The sequence below is a fragment of the Ammospiza nelsoni genome, chromosome 3 (genome assembly GCF_027579445.1).
Source record: "Ammospiza nelsoni isolate bAmmNel1 chromosome 3, bAmmNel1.pri, whole genome shotgun sequence".
Lineage (NCBI taxonomy): Eukaryota > Metazoa > Chordata > Aves > Passeriformes > Passerellidae > Ammospiza > Ammospiza nelsoni.
Genome location: NC_080635.1, coordinates 47219065 through 47234545, shown reverse-complemented (window position 1 = coordinate 47234545; position 15481 = coordinate 47219065). Strand labels below are relative to the sequence as shown.

The window sequence follows — 15481 nt, the reverse complement described above, 5'->3', positions numbered from 1 at the left end:
TAAATGCATGAAGTGTATGTTAATATTTCAAAAGCTCTTAGTTGAATTAGTATTAACAATTTTGCTAATGCTAAGTGAATGCTATCACATAAGATTTTGGAGAAATACAAAGAGATTTTGAAGATAAAATTCATTTTTGCATGCTTTATTCATGTTATTCAGTAGATTGAATAAAGCACATTAAAATGTTTCTGTCAATAATTAAGGAAAAAAACTTAAAAATTCAGTATAAACTCTAACAGCAGTTCTTGTCCTGGTCTTCATCAAAAGGGTGTCTCTATATTACAATTATGCCCAAAATGGATGACTGGAAATGATGGAAGAAATTAGCTCTATCTAAATTAGGTCATAATTAGAGTGTAACTTCTCTAGGGATGTACAGATGGATTGGCTCAACACTTATAAATCCTTTGCACCATAACCATATATATTGACTCCCACTTTAAAGTGCTTCCTTTGAGGTGCATTTGCATGTTGACCCATAGGAAGGTAAGTTTTAAAAAGGAAAGTGGATTTAGAGAAAGTTTTAGCTTGGCTTCTTTATGGTAGTGAAAGGTCCAGATTAGTGTAATTTCCCAGATAGTAATTGCAATTTTGGAAGTAATCCAAATAATCTGTGAGTTAGTGTACCTCTCAGGATACTCCACCTACCAGTCATCTCCTTATTTATGCTATTACTTACTGTAATAGCATCTCCCAGTGTCATTCCCCATGTTTAGTATGATGCTAATATAGAGACCTAAAAAAGTAGATCCTTGCTTGTGGCTTTATGGAGCTGTGGGAGTTTGGGAGTCTTTGTTTTACACTCTAGTGCAGAAGCATGATTTTATCTGAGTGCATGAGTTATTGAAGTTGCTTTAGGTAGAGATGATCTTGGCTAACTTCTTGAGCACAATGTAGTATGGGTGTGTGTAGAAAGCACTGTCTGAAAGCAACCATCATTGTTCCATATTTTTTTGCACAGTCTGTCTATGGCTTACAAAATGACATTCGAAGTCACAGCCCTACGCACACGCCAGTGCCAGAGACTAAGCCACCCACAGAAGATGAACTACACCAAGAGGTTTGCAACATAACTACAAAAATGTACTTTTAAAAGAACTTTTCAGGTGGTAACTTTTTAGGTATAAACCCAAAAATTATTGTAACTGGGAAGTTATTCAAAACAGCTGTTGCAAACATTTAATGAACCTTTTTCTTGTCTCAAGGTATATGGATTTAGGCATGTAAATTCATCAAAACTAATGAGAAAAAACCTGAATTTTTTTCATCATGCGTTAAACACCTCAAGGCAGTAGGAAGTAGGCCAGTGAGTGGGTTCATTGTATAGCTCAGCCCATTAGCCCCTTTAGCTGTAGACAGCTTGCTCTTCTTTCAACACTGATTCGAGGCTTGGGGGTATTCTTACCATTCCATACATGCATGTATAGGTTCACACACTTATCTACTGTTAAAACTTTGTTAATCTATTCTGAGATGTTAGAGTCTGGAGAAGTTAAATATCTGAAGAAGTATTAGTTCTCCTCAAAAAATCTAAGAAATGGATAACTGGATTTCTCTTGATGAACCTTTAGGGAAAATGTTATATTGGGCACATTTTTTGTCTCTATGAGCTTTTCTCTTTATTGGAAACTTCCATTTATTTTAGAGCTACACTGGTAAAATGTTGTTTTAATTCAGATATATTTCTCTTCTGTGCCCTAGGATAAATTAATGTTCAATTACAGCCCTAATAAAAAAAGTTATAGAAATAGAGTCAAGCAATAAATTACTCATAAAACTCTTTTCCTTCCTTTCTTGCAGATTAAGCACTGGCAAATGCAATTAGACAGACATAGATTAAAAATGTCAAAAGTTGCAGAGAGGTACGTATATTGTCACATTTTCTATTTTTTTTCAATTACACTGGTAACTATTGTGAAAAATGTCAGTGTGAAATAGCTTCAAAGACCTATTCACTGCAAATAGCTCTTCAAAGAGAGACATGAGAGCTCAGATGTCATAGAAATAACTGATGAGAGTTTACTTTAAGTGGAGAAGTATGAAATTCTTTTAGAGATAAAAATATTCCAGTTATTCCATGATACATTTCTGATAAACCTGAGTCTCTGAAAGAGCCTCTGACCAAGTGATTATAAGTTTCACCTTTCATTGGCAGGGAGGCTAAATGGGAATAGGTCTGGGGTTGTTGTTTTGATATTTCAAAAGGGCAATCACTGATGGAGAAAGGGAATTGGCTGGTGTGGAGCTCAGTCAGTGCTTGAACAAAGTGAGTTTGGGCTCAGTTTGGGTCAGAGATGTAACCCTAGTAGGAATCTATCTGCAAATACAACCTAAGTTTGTCAGGAAGGAGCTAGAAAGCAAATAAAACAAAAAGCCCAACATTGCCGCAAATTGAGCTGCATGGGGCTTAGTAAAGGAAATAAGACCAAATACAAATTGGTCTTCATCTTCTTATAAACATTTCTGCTTATATGTCTACTCATTTATGTGTGTATACATATGCAAATCCAAATAAATATTTATTTATAAAGAGAGCAGGCAAAGATTTTTTTGTTTGCTGAACAGTAAAAAAAAAGTACACAAAATATAATAGGAATTGAAAAGAAAGAATAGTTGTCCTCACTTGTCAATAATTTTACAAGAATTATGAGACCAAAGGAAACAGCAAGCATAAATAAGGACAATGGGAGATGTAAATTACCAGAATACAAGAAAAATTTTTAGTGTGTGCGACTGAGTCAGACCAATTCCTGAATATTAAAAAAAAAAAGTTAAAAATTGATTTATTTTTGCTGGGAATAATGTCCTTGGATTAGGAAATAATAATAATAATAATAAAAAGATATTTAAGAGAAAATAAAAGGAGTACTAGCAGCTGCAGGGCCAATAAATATAACCTGTGTAACATACAGTGTTTTAGAATAGATTTTAAGGAAACTGTTGATTAAAACCACAGGGATATAAAACATGTTGCTTTATGAAAACAAATGTGCATGGAGGAGGTTGTATGATTTAATTTATTAGTGCCTAAAGGAACCTTAAATGGAGCTATGTGGAAGTATTAGGGAAGCTTATTTTATTTCTACTCTGGGTATGCCTGAGCCACCCCTCCTTCTTCAGTGGTCCACTGTCAAACAGCCTGAGCAAACCCATTTCACCCTGAGCTTGTGGCTGCCTTCTGAGTGTGGGCACACAGTTACCATGGCTTGGTGGATATAAGCTAACTTCTTAGCTGGGGTAACCTCATCAGGTTTCTTCTCCTCCTGACGTGACAATGTTTGATGCTTTTGTTTTCCTAGTCTATTAGCTTATACAGAGCAGTATTTGGAATATGATCCTTTCCTTGTGCCCCCTGATCCCTCAAACCCTTGGATATCAGATGACACCACTTTCTGGGAACTGGAGGCAAGGTATACAATTTTATTTCTTCTTTGGAAGTAAGACAGTATAACATGCTTTTCTGGAAATATGAAGATTTCAGAGAGAGGTACTGCAGGAGAATACTGAGGCCTTAGAAGGGCAATGCAGTACCCTTTTGGTCTTTCCAGTTTTACAGATTTGTAAGATGGGAAGTGCTATATATTAATAAATCTGTGTGAAATGTTACAGTAACCAGTTTCCAAGCTTTCACTATGGTAAAAAAAAAAAAAAAAGGACAGCTTTTAAAATCTGATAGCATTTCTAGTTGGAAGTCTTTATTTTTCTGTGTATTACCTTCTTCCTAAGTAAGTATTAACAGTCTGCTCATTGCTGAACATTGCATAGATGTGAGCACTCTAAAAAGTGAGAAAACCATGGAACTTTAGGACTTAGTCTAAAATATTAATACATTGTTAGAATACTGAAGTATTGGTCACTTCGGGTTCTGTTTTTAATTCTGCAGCAAAGAGCCAGGACAGCAGAGGGTGAAACGATGGGGATTTGGCATGGATGAAGCTTTGAAAGACCCTGTGGGAAGAGAGCAGTTTCTGAAATTCTTGGAGTCAGAATTCAGTTCAGAAAATTTAAGGTAAATGAGAGTTACTTTATTTTTAATAGCTTGTAAGTTATATCGGATTTTTTCTTTGTTGTTGTCTTTTCCTGCTACTTTTCATTTTTTGACCCCTTCAAAATTTTCATCACCTTTCAGAAATAATTCATCCAGATGGCTACTTGCTTTCATGTACAGGCTGATGGAAATATTCATATAGTTAACAGAGACTCACATGAAGCATATTTTTCCATTCATATTCAACTTTTGGTCAAACTACTCATATAAGAACTTTTCTCTAAGCTTGTCTTTTAAACACATATAAAATGGATTCATTCAAAGCCTGTTCAATATAATTTATTTAGTCAAATATTATGAGAAAAGTAAAATTAAAATAAGAAATATTAAAAATAAATAAAGGATCTAAAAGTAAAATTAATCGACTTTCATCAGGTTGATTGGTTTCTGGGGATCATTTTGAATGTCTCCACCAATATTCTAGTACTTGTACATCTGACACAGCTGAAGTAGGGTGACATCTAGCTCTCAAATTCCTCACTCATTGTAAAACGGAAAGTGTTCTCAGTGTATGCAGCATAGATGGTATGTTTTCAAAAGTGTGCTTACAGAATTACTTTTAAGTGAGGGGAAAATGACTTGATTTTAAAAATGGCAGTCCATCAATTGGTTAATAGCATGTTTTGTTTTTGCTGTTCTAAGAAAGTCGTATTTCATTAAGAGTTATTTCAGAGAGATTATTAACAGCCTTTCTATAGACAGAAAAAATAAGCTGAGCATTGTACAAAAATATAGGCAACACGTTTTTATCTTAATTCCACCTTCTTGTCAGATGTCATTTGTATCACTTTCCATTCACCAATAACATAGTAGTATAATACCCTATTTGCATTTACATTCTAGAACTCAGAATAGTCCTAACCTACTTTTTTCCTATGCCAATTTTTACTCCAAAGTGGTGCAGCATAGCCATTCATATAAAATTATGCTTTTGTAGCATTTACAAGAGGCATTTAATGTTTATGGTGTTGATTTATAAATGCCGGGTAATTGCACAGATCTCCTTGTTGTTAATTTAAATTTGTCAGCAGAATAAGGAGTTGGAGTCCTCTAAGTTGCTGACCATGTTCATATTCAAACATTAACTTTGCATCAGAAATATAGCCTGACCTGTATGTGTATGTTGATGACTTTATTTGTCACAAATACAGATTTTTCTTATTAAAAACGCCAGTTGGTAAATGAAGATTTAAAAATCAGAATAATACCAAGAATAGGAAAGTTTTTTTTTTCTTTTTAAATAATTGTTTAAAGAGCATCGTGGTTATTTGTTATGCAGAGCAGCTGTTCAAACATGAACCTATTGAGCCCAGTGTGTGCTGCAGTTTGTGGTGCTTTTCTGTGATTAATTTGTCTCTCTGCCAACTAGACTGTTACCCACATAATCCCTAACTCTTTCGACTAATCCTATTTACAACACTAAATACAGGCAAACTGCAAGTAACTGATCTAGAAAAATTCCCTCAAGAAATTTCTTCAGAGATGATTCCTTGACATGCCATCTACTCTTCTGTCTCTTCCTCTAAATTCTTAAATTGGCATTATAAAATATAATATCTGAGAAACAGTGAATATGATCTTAAAGGCCAGGCAGGGGATAAATTTGCTCTGAGAAGGTGCTTTCTGTGATAATTAACTGAAGGGAAACTATCTCAGAAGCTCAAAATTATGTTTGTAAATGCCTAAGATGTAGGGAAATCAGTCCATTAGGTTCACATAGTAAATTTGGGTTAGCAAACATGAATTTGTAAAGCTTGTTGTGTATGGCTGTCAAAATGTTTTAAACGTCAATAACAGAAGTTAAAAGCTTGATGATTTCAAGCATTACCACAAAATAAACCCTAGAAGGCAACCACTTTCATTGCTCACCTGTTAACTCCATCATGGTAATTTGGGGGTTTTAGTGGTATTTTTTTAATTATTATTTTGACAGCCACCTTAAGAGAAATAATTATGTCCACCCACAAATTCCCACTGCAACAAATTCAACTCAAATCAGTTGCTGGTTCTTGTACTTTTACAGATCTAATAATGATAAAATTTACAGCATTTCCAAGCCTATAGTTGGATAGGCAGCTGGGACTCTGCTTTCAAGCTGAGTACACAGGATACAGCAGGGACTGCAACCATGGCAGGAGCTCCAGCATTAGGTGATTACGTGTCTTATACCTCATTTTGTGAAACAAATACCAAAACCATGAAATGATGTCTACCAGATACACCATTTCTATTCAAGTGTAATGATATTACATAGCAAGAAGTCCCAGTGTTACTGTTACATTAACTTTGACTGAGATTGCCTAAGGTGTCTGAGAATATCATTCTTGGCAGATAGAGATCCTGTCCTAAAGGGTCTGTATCTCTATCCCTGCCTTGGGACACAGATCCTGTCCTAAAGGCTCTGTATCCCTGCCTTGGGATACTGATCATGTCCTAAAGGCTCCGTATCCCTGCCTTGGGACACAGATCCTGTCTTAAAGAACACAGCAAGGATGAAGGACCTTGAGCTGAGATTTCATACTAAGAATTGTGCAGTGATCAGGAAAATAACCAAGTTTCCCCTTCTTACTTTGTATCTCTGTTCTTTTTTCTTTGCCTGTAAATGGGGCTTAATAGTATTTCACTCTCTGGAGTAGTGTTGAAAAGGAATAGCAAAGGAATAAAACTGCATAAACAGTTCTGTCAGTGCAGTAACTTCATTACAGTGTGACTGCAGTTTGCAGGTTGGATTCTGCACTCACCTGATGCAGGGTATGACTTGTGATCTCTTGTTACCATGCACATTTTTTGGAAGAATTGCTTTGTGTGCTGCTCAATACACAAAACAAATAGCTAAAGTAACATATGATTTGGATAATAGATTTATGAAATTCCCAATGCCTATTACAAAAATGGTGACCATTGTTTATAATTCACAAGACTAAAGTCTGAGCATGATCCAGTACTACTGAGCTTAGTCACAAGGTTTTCCAAGTGTTAAAAAAAGTACTTTTCAAAGAGAGTGAGTTTATGAAATCAAAGTTACTGAATCATGGTACCTGGAGACCTAATGTCTTTACTTTCTATAGGAAATTGTATTCCTCTTCTTGTCCTCCCTTTGTCTGTAGAGTAGCAGAATTATTTGGAAAATTAATATTTGTATGCTGACTACAGGTTTGCTCCCAAGTGGTTATTCTGTAGGAATTGCAACCTGTAAAGATTAAATAATTTCAGACCTGCCAACCTGAAAGCCTGTCCAAATCCTTGTGCAGTGAGTGTGATCTCCAAAGCACTTCAAAGAGTGAAAAACCTCTTAAGTTAGTGAAGGGAGAGTGGTGACAGGTTAGATTCCATGATACACAGAAGGAAAAGCCACTGGATCCCTTGCCCCTTCCTTGATGCTCATTTCTTAGGTCTGTAATATGTGACCAGTAGGGGAAAAGGGACTTTGCACTCTTGTTATCCAGAAAAAATAAGAGAGAGACTGAGAAATTTGATAGATTTGGATGTCTTCCTTCAATAATTTTTGTCTAACCATCTCCCTGCAAGCTGACATTTTATGAGGTGTTTATCCTTTACAGTGGTGATTATGAGGCCCTGTTGTGGGTGCTAATAACCTGACTGAAATTTAATCCTCAAAGCTGAAATTGCCTGTGAGTTATTCCTCATTCAGACTCAAGCTTAAATGCCAAGTGCCAGCAATGTTGCCATTTCTGCAGAGTAGATGAGAAAGAACTAGTTGCAGGATTTAATGAGTTTCTCGGTCATATTCTTGAAATCCTTCAGTTCTACTATGCCTTGAAACTTGAAGTTGTAGTGGGTAAGAGGGTGGACTCTAGAAATCAGAGAGCAGTGTTTCCTGGCCCTGCAAAAATATTATGTGATTTTATTCATTTGTTTAGGTTTTTGTTCGCTTTTTCTGAAAATGCTGAAAGGTCTAGCCTCTTAATTGTTTTGTCACATGCACTGAGTGCAAAGTTTACATAATTCCCACTCCAGTATTTCCACACTGACTATACCTCATGTGTTTCAGAGAGAACCACTGCAACCTTTCTCTCATTCATTGTTCCTGTGGGCTAAATTTAACTGATTAACTTGGTCTGGAATCTGGCTGCACCTGCCTTTAGGTCAGTTAATGGAACAGAAGATGTGTTGCAGCTGTGCTATTTATCCATGAGGCCGCTGTGGCTTTGAAAGCAGTCCAGCTGGAGGACATAATCCCCAGATACCTTGCAACACGTGTTTTAGCAGCCCATGTGGCTGGATGTGCTGCCACTGTGCACTATGCGCCCTCTCTCTGCTGTGTGACCCAGCAGGTGGCAGCCCAGATGCTGGGGTAGAGGACAGCAGGGAGGTTCACACTCAGCTACTCGGGTCTCTGTTCAAACAGTGCTGAACATCTGCTAGAAAGGGTCTCCATGGCACAAGCAAACCTCCACCAACAGGAAATGCAATTTCAACCCAGGGCAGCCAGACTGAGTTCTAGTTCCTTACACAGTCTGTGTATATCATTGCCCAAAAAATGCAATTCCCCTTCTCCCCTCACCTGCCCTTGCACACAGTTAATGTTGCAGACTGTGTGCTTTTTGCCATAGGAGTCTTCCCTTGCTCTGGTCACAGCTCATGAGGCAGAGAGCTGTAAAATGGTACAGGGAGCTCTTTTGATTTGAGGCCCTGTGCTGATGTCTTGTGACTCTATTTCAACTTAATCTGTGCTGTTGGTTGCCATGGGATATTTGAAAAAAGTTATTTTTGAAAATGCAAGAGGGAGCAGCCTTATTTTTGTCATTTCTTAACTTTGAATATTTGAATTCAACTCCCTGTGGGAGGAGGGCAGGCATCTTTTTTTAAAAGATAAGTAGATTAAAATCTTAAAATGTGTGTTGGCTGAGAAATAAGCACCCTAGACATAACACAGAAATCATATTTCTTCCCACTTTTGGAGAGGTTTCTATATTTAGAGTTTCACATTTTTAGTTGAGTCTTTGAATGCTATTGTTAGAAGGGTAAAATTAAATTAATCTATCAAAGAACTGGTGTTCAGCATGCAGGAATTGGTCTATACAACCTCCCTATTCTATGCTGCAAGCATAGAAGTTAAATTTATTGAAATTTATCTCCCATCTATTTTCCTAGAATTGAGTATAACCGACTATATGAAAATAGTTTACTTGCAAAAGCAAATAGCATCCTAAGGCATGTTTGCAGTGACTTCCAGAGTTATTGGCAGTGATACAATGGAACAAAAAAGGGAGTGACATCTCTGAGCTAGATTTGCAGGATGTCTGCAGGGAGACAGAAAATGTGTTTTTACAAAGAGCATCCTTCCCTTTCATTTTTGTGTTCCTTACCTGACTTGGAGACACATGAGCAATCAGTCAATCCCAGAAGATGCACTTGAAGGGGTTAGCACTGCAGGATATGTGCTTTTAAATGCAAATATCTAAAGCAGCTTAAGGAAACCAAAGTAGGTTGCCCGTATTTGAGAGAGTGAACTGAATTAGAGTTTGTGAGCTTTGCAGTTTTTAAACTTGAGTTATCAGGCATTCCTGCATTGCCATCAGATTCTCAGGATACATCCCCAGGCTCTGTGCAGAATTATGTTCAATTCACACTGTAGTTCATTAATAAAAGAGATGCTACCCAGAAGTTTTGAAACTGGAGTTCTATTGGCACAGGTCCCCTTTGTGACCTTGGAGAAACCACTGTACATTATTAATATATTTGCAAAACTGGGACAATATTGCTTCTCTGTCTCTTGGAGAATCCTAGATGGAAAAATCGTGCTTATGTACAATTGAAATTGAAGGTTGTAGAAATACCTAAAATAGTCTTCTTGGTAGCATGAAACTAACCATGCTGGCTTGTGGAAAATGAACACAGGCCTCTTCCATCTTTGCTACAAAGAAATTTCAATACAGAACTATGAAGGAATAATTTCTTCCTGAGAGGAAGTGAAGGATATCTTATAGTACTATAGGTTTGCTATGCTTTACTATCCTCTCTTAAGCCTTTTGCAATAATTAAATTAGATTTTGGATTGAGGGGGATGTTATTTTGCTTTCTTGGGGGTCTGAGTACAGTTTCACTGTTCTCTCTTATCCCATCCTTGTTGAACTCAGCTAAGACAATTTAAGTTGATCTCACAGTGTAAGCAGGATGCAAACCACAAGGTGTACCCAATTTATTTGTGAGCCTTGGAAAATCCAGCTGATTTCAAAGTTAAATCACTTCAAAGCTCAGCTTCTCTGTTTCATAGGATCAGCTGTGTCAGAACAATAATGAAAAGTTGCAACGGTATATATTGCATGTTTACCAAAGTCAAACTTTAGTTGAGCTTCTTGGATTTGGAGGAGAACTAAGTGGTCTGAATCATGTCTAAGAATGGAATCCTGAATTAATTTACGATTATTTTGTGCCATGAGAGAGTCAGAACACCAACAGAAGAAATAATGAAATAAAGCTTGCAGCTACTTAGCTATGATCATAAAGTGCTCAGGACCTTTTCAGTGGTCTTGTTCCAGACTGAATGAGGATACAGTGAACTGGCTGCACTAGATATGGCTGCCCAATGTTGGTTTGCTCAGCAGCAGAGGAGAGAATGTGCAATTCCATTCAGCATTTTTAACAAAAATATGCATGTAAATGGAATGCTGAAAAGAGAAATTGAATTATAATTAACAAAAGAAATGCTTTTTCAATTGTGTATGATTTCTGAGTAACAAAATTAGTTACATGGTTTAGGATTTAATAAGACTCAGAGATTCATGTAGATAGCAAGAATATAAATGATTAGTTTTTGAAAGAATGTCAAAAAGCAGTTAGTTATAAGTAATATAAGCCCTTGTGGTCCAGCCAAAATGAAGTGTCAGTTTAATTCTAGCTAAATCTGGAATCTTCCTGCAAGCACGTTACCCATACATAAGTAATGAAGGATTTCTTATCTATCCCATGAAGAGCCTTCTAAAAATTGCTTCCCTGGGTGGATTGATTGCCTTGAGACAGTACACCAGGATGCTGATCCCAACATAAAATCACTCAGCTTTTTCTTATTTTAGCATGTCCAGATGAAAACTTCAGCTACTTAATTTCTTTTTTAAGAGCAAGCAAGAATGTGGGCACTTCATTAGTGGTTATCCTGAGCTGGAAGTCAAGGTGCTGTGTTGTGCCATAGGTTCTGGTTAGCAGTAGAAGACCTGAAGAAGAGGGCAATCCGTGAAGTTCCTGCTCGCGTCCAAGAAATCTGGCAAGAATTCCTTGCTCCAGGTGCACCCAGCGCCATCAACCTAGATTCAAAAAGCTATGACAAAACCACTCAGAATGTGAAGGAACCTGGGAGATACACATTTGAAGACGCTCAGGTCAGTTTGCAATTGTGTTTATGGACATCTGAAATGGAATATTGGCTATGCAGAAATGAGATGTATTTGGGAATTAAATGATAGCACCCTGTTTCCTAAAATGCCATTGTGGCAATGCAAATGTGTAACATTCTTTCTTTCATGAAGCATATGAAGTTCTTCATGAAATTCCTGTGCTTGATACTGAGGTTTCAAGTGGACCTTGAATGGAGGAAATCATGTAGTGAAGAAAATATGAAGTACTTCTGTATTACATGCAACACTTCCTGTGACTTATAACTTAATATTTAATCTCTGAAGACTTCTGAGAAAAGCAATAGAAAATAAATGGATTCACAGTAAAAGTACCAGAACTGGTATCATCCCCCATTTTCATCAGCAGCCCAGTGATGAAAATTTAATTATTAATGCAAAGTGAAATGGTGTCAAAAGGAGAGATTGAGATCATATCCCTGCAGAATTTCCTGCAGTTTGATTATTAGGTCGTCATCTTGGGAGTCAGGAGATGCTGCTACAGGGCCCATGAAGGAGAAAAGGGAATTGAATTGAGGCTTTTTGGGAGAATGCCTCTGCTGTAAATATGAAGGAGAATAATTTTACCTCCTTTTCAATTTTCCATTATGCGAACAGCAACCTATGAAGAAAAAATAAAATTTTCAGTAGACCCTATGTCATAGCCACTGTTTTGAAGTACTCTGCATTAAACCACACATACAATTTTTACTTGCGTCTGCTCACCCCTGGAGATTTAAGAATGCAAATACATAAATGGCAAAAGTAAAAAATAGAGCAAAATTAAAGGTTTTTAAAAAATGTGTCTTTGCAGTTGAGTGAGTAATTGACATTTAAATTCCTTGCCAGTATCCTTTTTTTTGTAATAAGTGTAAAATTTCAATACCCTTTTATTGCCAGATCTCCTTTCTTGTAATTTTGTCCTTCATTTATGAAAGAATGGAATATTCAGTGTTTATGCAAGCAGGACTTTGTCACCTGGAGAGGACCTCTGCTTCATCCAGTTCAGCACAAAACCTTAAACCTGGAGGCCTCAATTTCTGTGGAAAAGGGACAGGCTGCACCTGCTGTGTTCTTACTTGAAACTTTAGGAACTTTAAAGTGTCCCACCTGAGGTGGAGGGTTTTGCCAGGGCTAGGGCTCTGCCTCTGCAACAGGCTTTTTTTGGCCTGCCAGCTGGGAAGGAGACTGCTGGTGTGCCATTCTGGCAGTTAGTGTGTCATTTAATTGTGGTTAAAAATGTGTTAAAAGCATTTCTGGACTGGAAACATAGAAAGATGAAACTCCATGTCAAATGTAGATACATAGGTAAAATGGGACACATAAGTAAAAATAGCCCATTTGTTCTAAATATGTGCATTAATGCGTCCCTGGCTAACTTGTACATTAACAATACCGATACAGCCCAATTTATTCTTGCTTTTACAGGCATATTTCTTGTACAGAAATTAAATTTTAATGCTCGTCACCAATTTCTGCGCTCTGTTGACTGCATTGTCTGCTTTCACAGACACTGAGTGAAAAAAAACCTTCCCCAAATAAAGCAATCTAAGTTTTGAATATACATCAGAATTTCTCTGCTTACTGTAAGAAATACAAAGACATTTAGAATAACTTCTATGGTTTCTAATACAGCAAAAATTAAACATCAGTTCTAATTTTACCTTGCCTTAATTTTCAGACAAGGTGGGGAGTTTTGTTTGGGGCTTTTTTGTTTGTTTCGGCTTTTTTTGTGTTTACTAATTTTATGCACTACCAAGCTGAGAAACAGTATTTTCTTTCCAGTTTGTTTGCTGTTTCCCAATTGCTGTGCTACAAGTTTCCTACAGTAAAAAATAGAATCTGAATAAAACAAAAAGTCCATGAAAATAGGTAATGATAGAATAGCTAATGATTCAGGGTTTAAAAAAAAAATATTTTTGAGAGTATTTTCTGTTCTGGCTGCTTTTTCTACAAATCTTTTCTCTAGCATGTAATTAGAACTAGAATTATCAAGTGTTCTACATCACAGATTTTTTGGTTTTCATCTTTTTCAGAAATTAGAACATTCCAAAATTAAGTTTTTTAAAGCTGCTCTTGTCATTTATTTTCTGAACAAAGGTTTCCAAATATTCACATGCCTCTGAAGAAGTAATGTCTTGAAAATTAGAGTAGCCTGAAACTGTTTTCCAAATTACATATGTATTTTCCTTTTTTATATTGTTAACTGGAGAGCAGACTAAACACCTGTCAAAGGATTTTGTCAAGAGTAGCCAGTGGAAATCCTCAGTAACCTAAGCATTAATTGTGATGCTGAATTGAAAACCTCTTCTTAGACTCTGAAATCACATGAATATCTCCAGAAACTAATTCAGAAAATCTGATGAGGAGGGACCCAGAGCTCTTAATTTCATCACTTAGCTAAACTAAGTTATTTTAAGGGAGGTTTGAAGTTGGACCTGAAGCTAGGTCTCAGTTACCAGTTCTCAGAAAATAAATTTGTACTGGAAAATTTGGTCTGTAAATTAAAGGAAGGTGTGTTGTGTAATTATATATAAGAAATGGGTGGGATTTCAGCTTTAAGAATAGAAAGCAATTCAGCCTTCGCTTCAGAGCTGAGACCTGCTATCCTGTAATACTTCCTATTCATTAGTAGTGCTACCTGGGGTGAATTCCACGGCCAAAACATGTGGCTGCCTCCCATTTTACATGTGTCCTCTTCTGTGGCAGTAACAGCTCCTCCTTTCCTTTTCAGGAGCACATTTACAAACTGATGAAAAGTGATTCTTATCCTCGTTTTATACGATCCAGTGCCTACCAGGAGCTGCTACAGGCCAAGAAAAAGGTATTGGTCCATCTTGCCTTTGTCTTGCCACTGTGCAAAGCAGTGGTTATGTTTGCAACAATACTCAGTCTTCTCTCCCCTGTGCCAGTGCAACTGGATATCTGGTAGGTGACCAGCTTGGCGTTTTTGGAGGGTCACATACACACAGGAGTTCAATATACATATATGTGTATATATCCTGCATGCGGGCATGTTTCAATAAGTTAATCTAGCAAAACTTATTTTTATTTTTACATCCCATATTGTACTGTTTTCTCTGTTATGAAGCACCTTAAATTGCAAAGTGCTTTAAAAATACATTAAAAAAAATAAAATAAAATCCCAGAAGAATAGTCTTTCATGTTTGCAAGTTTGCTTATGTAATAATTGTTGTTCTCTTTATTCCACCTATGAAAGCTACAGAATGTGTTTAGAAACAATCTTATTCATATTAATAACTTCTAACTTCAACTATAAATATAGGGGCTTCCCAATTTTGTTTCTGTCCCTATTACTACATGAATAGTTTTGAGTAGGCTAGAAATCTGACTTGAAAGACTGATCATGTCACACTTTGGCAAACAGAGGTTCATGTCTTGGTATGTAATATTTTCTTAGAAAAGTCCAGTTATGGAATGGGTTCTGAATAGCCACAGCCCAGAGTATGTGGAGCAGCTTGTACAATGGAGCTTTCCATGATGATAAATAATTCTATTAGCGGGCTCTAAACAGTGATCTCCTAGAATCAGCTGGTGGCCCTGTGCCTGGCAAAATCGGGGCCCCGATTGTTACTGGAACAAGGTAGTTATTAACACTAGCATTCTGTTGTTAATAATGACAACCTAAAATTATATGAAAGTACTGTGTGATTTTGTTTTTTGTTCGAACGTTGATTTCTGAAGATCCAATATAGAGAGAAATGTTGAAAATACCAGAAAGCTTCAACTGTCCGTGTGAAGTCCTTAAGTTTGTGAATGTCAGTTCATTAACACAAGATGTGCACTTCATTATTTCTTTTTACTTTCAGTTTTTCTTTAAATTCAAACCAGTTTGATCCCCATGAAAAATTACTTTTGTCTAGTACTGTATCTGTTTTGCCCATCCCCTGTTTTGCCAAGTCCCATTACAGCCTCACACCTGTGTTTGCTTCCTGATTTATACAAACTTTGTTTTGCAGTCCATTGTTGCATCAAACCTCCTTTTCTACTCCATTGTTCTTGCTTTTCTTTTCCCCTTCCTTTTTCTTTTTGTTTCTTTTGTTTTATTTATCTCAAA

The 15481-nt window shown here is 36.7% G+C and overlaps 1 protein-coding gene across 8 annotated transcripts in view; it reads left to right on the top strand.

Annotated features, from left to right (window-relative positions):
• Positions 1 to 15481, top strand: part of RGS7 (regulator of G protein signaling 7) — a 249872-nt gene that overhangs the window by 188658 nt on the left and 45733 nt on the right. For 7 of the 8 annotated variants that reach the window (XM_059468138.1, XM_059468139.1, XM_059468137.1 and 4 more), the window contains exons 11-16: positions 965 to 1063; positions 1804 to 1865; positions 3303 to 3413; positions 3887 to 4012; positions 11205 to 11391; positions 14138 to 14227. In XM_059468138.1, coding sequence (XP_059324121.1) covers positions 965 to 1063; positions 1804 to 1865; positions 3303 to 3413; positions 3887 to 4012; positions 11205 to 11391; positions 14138 to 14227 — 675 coding nt within the window. Of the gene's footprint in view, positions 1 to 964; positions 1064 to 1803; positions 1866 to 3302; positions 3414 to 3886; positions 4013 to 11204; positions 11392 to 14137; positions 15428 to 15481 lie in introns of those variants that run through there. The other variant, XM_059468134.1, reaches the window with a different exon arrangement.